Raw genomic sequence first — 5,298 nt, 5'->3', positions numbered from 1 at the left:
AAAACAAAAAAAAAAAAACGAAAAAAAAACGAAAAAAAAGGGGGAAAAATAGAAGGCAATTCGTTAACGAGAAAAAAGCAACAACCTTTCAGAAGAGCAACAAGAATCTTTACATTTAGAAAAAATAATCACGAGTTAAACGTGTGACACATTCTTCTTTCCCTTCCGTACGCACTATACGTGTATACATTGATGCATGAGCTTTTTATCACCCTCGATAGTGACGCACTCAAGATAATCATGTGTCAGGAAAGCCCATACTGTACTTCCACCGCCGCAGTGAATCCCCTGGCCTTGCAACGTTGTCCTCTTTGGGCTTCTCTCGTAGTGGCCGTGGGTAATACGGACTACGATCTTTCTCCAACGTCTTTTTCCCGTCAAAGCGGGGCCGCACCGGCGGGCGGCATGCGAGTACCTCAACGCGTGTATACGGACCACGGGTTGTAAGTGTAAGCAGTGGTCCATCATAATTCGGTGGAGGAGGCCCCTTGCATCGGAGGGTCATGTTGATGTCATCCTCGTCGCCGCCGCGACGATACTGTTCATATTCATGCACCAGCGCCTCTTCCGCGTTCTCTGACAGCATCTCCAAAGGAGAACCAGAGAGTTTCGCTCTCGGCGGCGGTGGCGGTGGTGGCTGTGATACAGGCTTAGGAACCGCACCATATTCACGCCGCCGCTCGTCATCTGTGCAGTGAAAAAGTTTGAACTGCCGCACCCGCTCTTCTTCCTCACGAATAAGAGCGTCAACTGCCGCCTCATCTAATGTTTCCATAGTTAACTACTACACTCCTCTTTCTACGCAAAGAGCAAAAGACACACCACTTCACCCGTTTTGCCTAATGTAGTTGAAGAGCACAGAAGTTTAACCCAAGCAAGCGAAAAAGAGACGAGTCCAAAGTAACAGAAGAAAGAAGAAAAGGGAGTGTGTGTGTGTGTGGAGTGGGTGGGTAGGGGGGGGGGGGGGGCATGCCTCGTCGCGACGGTCAAGAGAAAATCCCAAGCGAGTCTATGCTGCGACAAACAATACTTCACCACCATCACCACATAACCAACAACATCAACTGTAGAAGCCAGACTGATGGACAAACACGAAAAAAAAAAAAAAAGAAGACCCACAAAAGACCTCAACCGTGAATTGCACAGAGAAGTCATAAACGGAAACAACAACACCCAGTTCCTCCATTAGTCATGCGAGAAGCGTCTTTTTTTTTCTTCACTTCGTTGTGTTTTAGCTGCTTTTTTCTTTCTTTCTCTCATTTGCCCAAAGTTAAGGCCTTCCTTCCCTCACCCTCCACCCGTCTGGTCTTCATCACTTCCACAGAAAGCAGAAGAGTAGACATCATAAAGCATAAATAAATTTAAGCTCAAATGGTGTACAACAGGCGGGCTGACGCTGTGGCCTCGGTGCAAAATACGCGGCGCAAAGAGCCCACATCTTACCTCACACTCCCACCACCGGGTGCCTTTCTGCTTTTCTTTTCAGGTTGCTCTTCTTCACTGTTAACGAGAAACAAAAAGATGAAAGCAAAAAGTAGCAAATTCTCGTAACACCCCGCTCCGCCAAAACATGCCCGCATAATTCACCTTGCCGCCAGTTCATACTTTCTGGAAGTTTCATGAATATGTCCCCATTAGGGGGTCATGGTGTTCCACTTCTTCTTTCCTGTCCTTTTTATTTATTTATGTTTTTTTTTTATTTTGCGTGTGTGCGCATCGCTTGCCCCAACTGTTCTTTTCATATATTTTTTTGTTTGCTTTTCCTCTCCTCCTCGTGCGTGTGTATGAGTGCGCCTCTGCACTTTGTCACCACCTTGTCCCCAATTAATGCAAAAACAGTCAACGGCACCAGTCACAACAATGGGTTACGCGCAGGTTTACCAATCATCATCGTCCTCAATGAGTGGGCCGTGGCACATAAAGTAGGAATCCGACATTATCTCCACATCATCATAGTAGTCATCGTAGTTCGCGGCAAAGATCGAAACTCCATCCAACCACTGTGGCCCATCCTCAAAAGAACTGCTGGTTTGCATTACGGCAGAGCTGGGAGTGCGCAACTTTTCCCACACTGTGCCGTCCACAAACCAACGAAGTACCTCCTCATCATGCGCAGGTATGTCAGCCTTGGGCAACAACTCCCTTGGGGCTGTGCAGTGCGTGACGTAGGTCTCAAAGCTCCCTTGATACTCCGTTACCTTTAACACGTTCACCAGCTCAAGCAGCTGCGAGCAAATGTCCTTATGCAGCTGCCCAATGTCAAAGTGACGATCAAAACTCTTCAGAGAGAGAGAAAACGTTATTCTCGAGATGGGAGGGGTGGAAGTGCGAAGTGCCTGCATACAACCCAGCGCCAGATTTATATTATCCCGGAAATCGAGAATTCGTACAGCATCTTCAATAGAAACCACGAAGCGTTTCATCTGACGGTTACATGAGACGCCAAAGTACACGACAGTGGCATTATCCTTTATCACGGGCTTCGAGTACTCCACGGATGGATAGAGAAGCAGAAGTGAGGCAAAAAAATATGGTGCGTGAATGAGCGAGAACACACCGGCAAGAATATTTGTGCTGTTTTTAAGAATTACCGGGACCATAATCTTACCAGTTTCCCATTTTATAGATGAGGGAATATAAGTGTGTGGCACCACTCGTTTGGAAGTGCGAACAAAGGCCATGGAAGCATAACGATCCTTTTCGTTGAGGTGTCCTGCGTCGCGAATAAAGGCGGTACGTCGTGCCAAGGCCACAGACGCCAAAAGTAAAAGGATGGTCGTCTTTCCCCGTATAGCGCTTGCCACGTTAATCAAAGACTCTGGTGTATTAACACGATCTAGGAATACATAATTTTTCAACTGTTCTCGCATATATTTCATCAAGTTCTCAATATTGATCAACCTAAACTCCTGGATAAGGGTCTCCTCAAGAAACCACGTGGTGGACTCTCCCTTAATACGCAGTGTAAGCCACTCAAGAAAGACGAGGGTGTCAGCAAGGAGGTCACTCTGAGGTGCAATCTCATCAGCGTATTGGTCACGGCTTCGGTTTGTGAATTCATCCCAAGAGGCGCTGCTGCATGTTAACGGAGTAATGGAACGGAAGGGCAACGCCGCTACACTACCAATGGCTAAGGCGGCCTCACCAAGGCCAAGGTTACAACCACCTATAATAAAGGACGCAATGTCTAAATCCACAGGAAGACGGGAAGCCACTTCCCCTACAAACGTAATGGCAAAGTCCTGTGTACTGGATATAATGCTTTTTTCGGCAAGATTATGCAATACGTGTTCGGCAGTTTCGGCCGGAACAGCCGGAAGGAGAGCTGCTACTTCCCTCTTAGGGATATTCAGACGAGCACAATGAACAAATGCATCCTCCACGTCAAAGACATCAGGGAGGGATGTGGCATCCTCACTGAAAGCTGCGGAAACTTCATCGGGGTACAAGGCAAAATAACAACATCCTTGCCTCCTCTCGAGAAGGGATAAACGTCCTGCACGTTCCACTTTTGTTTCCCATTCGGTTGTACTGGCAGCCATGAAACTCTCAGACTTGTGCTGCGCTGCTGGACGACGAATAGTGCCCATATCAATCACCATGGTGCAGTCATCATCCACGCCCAAAGCGTGACGAACATGATTCATTACACATACACGGTGTTTAGCGTTTGTTGTGTCTTCAGTGTTTTGAAATCCCGAGTAAATAGCACAATCCTCAAGATGAGCTTCTTGAAGTGCAATTAAAACATTGCGTGCCTCAGCCGTAAAGACGGCAATGACCTGTGGCTTCTCATTTCCTTTAATAATGCACTGCACGACGTCTGCTGAAAGCTTTGCTGTGTAGTCAATAAGCCGCTTTGTGGGCGGTGGAAAGGTTCCAGATCCATCCTGCTCCATTTCCATCATTTCCTTTTCAACCAGAGCACATGTTTCACCGTACGAGAACTCCGTAACACGTTTCACTGGATCTTGATCAAAAGCGACTCTAAGTCGCCCAAACATGCCTTGAAATTCGTTTTGATCCCTTCGATCCGATGTTACAACAAGCCTCACAAACTGAGTTGACGCCGCTCCACTTAGCATCCATTGAGCAAACGCCTTGACAAAACATGAAACCAATTGAGATGTGCCAAGATGCCCAGGGACCACCACGTATGAAAAGGGAGCCATGCTCTGCAGTTTTGTCAGACAAAGCAGCGCCATTTCTGCGCTTGTCACCCATAAATAGTCTGACTGAAAACCCTGAAACGTTTGCCCGCAAAATTCTCCCGCCATTACCCTTAAATTGTTGATGGTCAAATTAGTCAAATACCTTCTAACAGGAGTCACCTCAAAATACTTGGGGACCACCACCAGCACCTTTGGATGTTGTTTCGACATAGAAAGAGACACTGCCGAAACCATAGCGTCTCGAGGCGTGTGTACCACCAAAACATCGTGGTCTGTAAGTTTTTCAAGAGCCAAAGGATGTGTTAGGGATTCCGGCGTTGTCTTTTGCTCCCCAATGGTATTTCGTAACTTCAGTACCGCTTCTGTAGTTCTAACCTGCGGCTGACGGGTTGTGGTTCGCACCTGCTTCGTCCGTCCCACCATTACACCTTTACCAATGTGTTGAATGGCTTCCATGTCAAACTGAAGAACATTGGCCTCGCTGGTTGAGGCTTTTTTGGCAACATTCGCAATTGCATCCGGGTCAAACGGATGCGCTGCGCTTAGGTCGCTGATAATGGTGGTGCCTTCTCCGCCCGCTTGCAGTGAGACGGGAGACATGGCACTTCCAGGTGTAATAGCTCGTGGGCCGACCGCTGGAGATGAACTTACCTTTCCTCCCTTACGGCCATGACGGAGAACGGTTGCCATTTCCTATTTTAATTTTCTGATGCCGTGTTCCGCGTGCGATGGGGGGCAGCGGTGATTTCAGTTTTTTTTTTTTTTTTGGGGTGTAGTTTGGTGGGATTGGAAGAGTTTTAGTTCACTATTCTTTCTTATTCCTCTTCCACGTGTCGTGGCCATCGTCGTGTGGCGGACAATAGCAGGAACAACAAGAAGAAAAGGCGTAGCATCTTCTTGCATAGAGTCCACCTCTCAGAGATAAACCATGAGGAGAGGACAAGAACAATCAAACTGAGAGAGAGAGAGAGAGAGAGAGAAAGAGAGAGAGAAAGAGAGAAAGAAAGAGAGAAAGAAAGTAACCGCACGGATATGTCCCACAATGTGTTACCTCATTGCTTTGACGCTCTTAGGTCTCCGCACACATTCACGCGCGTGCCACACGCCGCCAATTCGCGAGAAGGGA

At 47.5% G+C, this 5,298-nt stretch overlaps 2 protein-coding genes and 1 pseudogene across 2 annotated transcripts, besides 4 other annotated features; all 3 read right to left on the bottom strand.

Annotated features, from left to right (window-relative positions):
• Nucleotides 1–39: a microsatellite.
• Nucleotides 40–238: 199 nt separating this feature from the next.
• On the bottom strand, nucleotides 239–775 carry TraAM80_07092 (uncharacterized protein; the record flags this gene model as incomplete). Its single annotated transcript, XM_029383902.1, has 1 exon — nucleotides 239–775. The coding sequence occupies one exon, from the start codon at nucleotides 773–775 to the stop codon at nucleotides 239–241; it is 537 nt and encodes a 178-aa protein (XP_029236249.1).
• Nucleotides 776–783: 8 nt separating this feature from the next.
• On the bottom strand, nucleotides 784–1,042 carry TraAM80_07091 (hypothetical protein; annotated as a pseudogene).
• A 161-nt stretch (nucleotides 1,043–1,203) lies between these two features.
• Nucleotides 1,204–1,261: a sequence feature (A-rich).
• Nucleotides 1,262–1,672: 411 nt separating this feature from the next.
• Nucleotides 1,673–1,703: a sequence feature (A-rich).
• Nucleotides 1,704–1,877: 174 nt separating this feature from the next.
• TraAM80_07090 (ATP-dependent RNA helicase) lies at nucleotides 1,878–4,862 on the bottom strand (the record flags this gene model as incomplete). The annotated part of the gene is made up of 1 exon (XM_029383901.1): nucleotides 1,878–4,862. The coding sequence occupies one exon, from the start codon at nucleotides 4,860–4,862 to the stop codon at nucleotides 1,878–1,880; it is 2,985 nt and encodes a 994-aa protein (XP_029236248.1).
• Nucleotides 4,863–5,128: 266 nt separating this feature from the next.
• Nucleotides 5,129–5,184: a microsatellite.
• Between the last annotated feature and the right edge of the window lie 114 nt (nucleotides 5,185–5,298).

Source organism: Trypanosoma rangeli (genome assembly GCF_003719475.1).
Source record: "Trypanosoma rangeli strain AM80 chromosome Unknown Tra_15.4_contig_00281, whole genome shotgun sequence".
NCBI classification, from domain to species: Eukaryota; Euglenozoa; class Kinetoplastea; order Trypanosomatida; family Trypanosomatidae; genus Trypanosoma; species Trypanosoma rangeli.
This window is presented reverse-complemented; position numbering and strand designations above follow the sequence as displayed.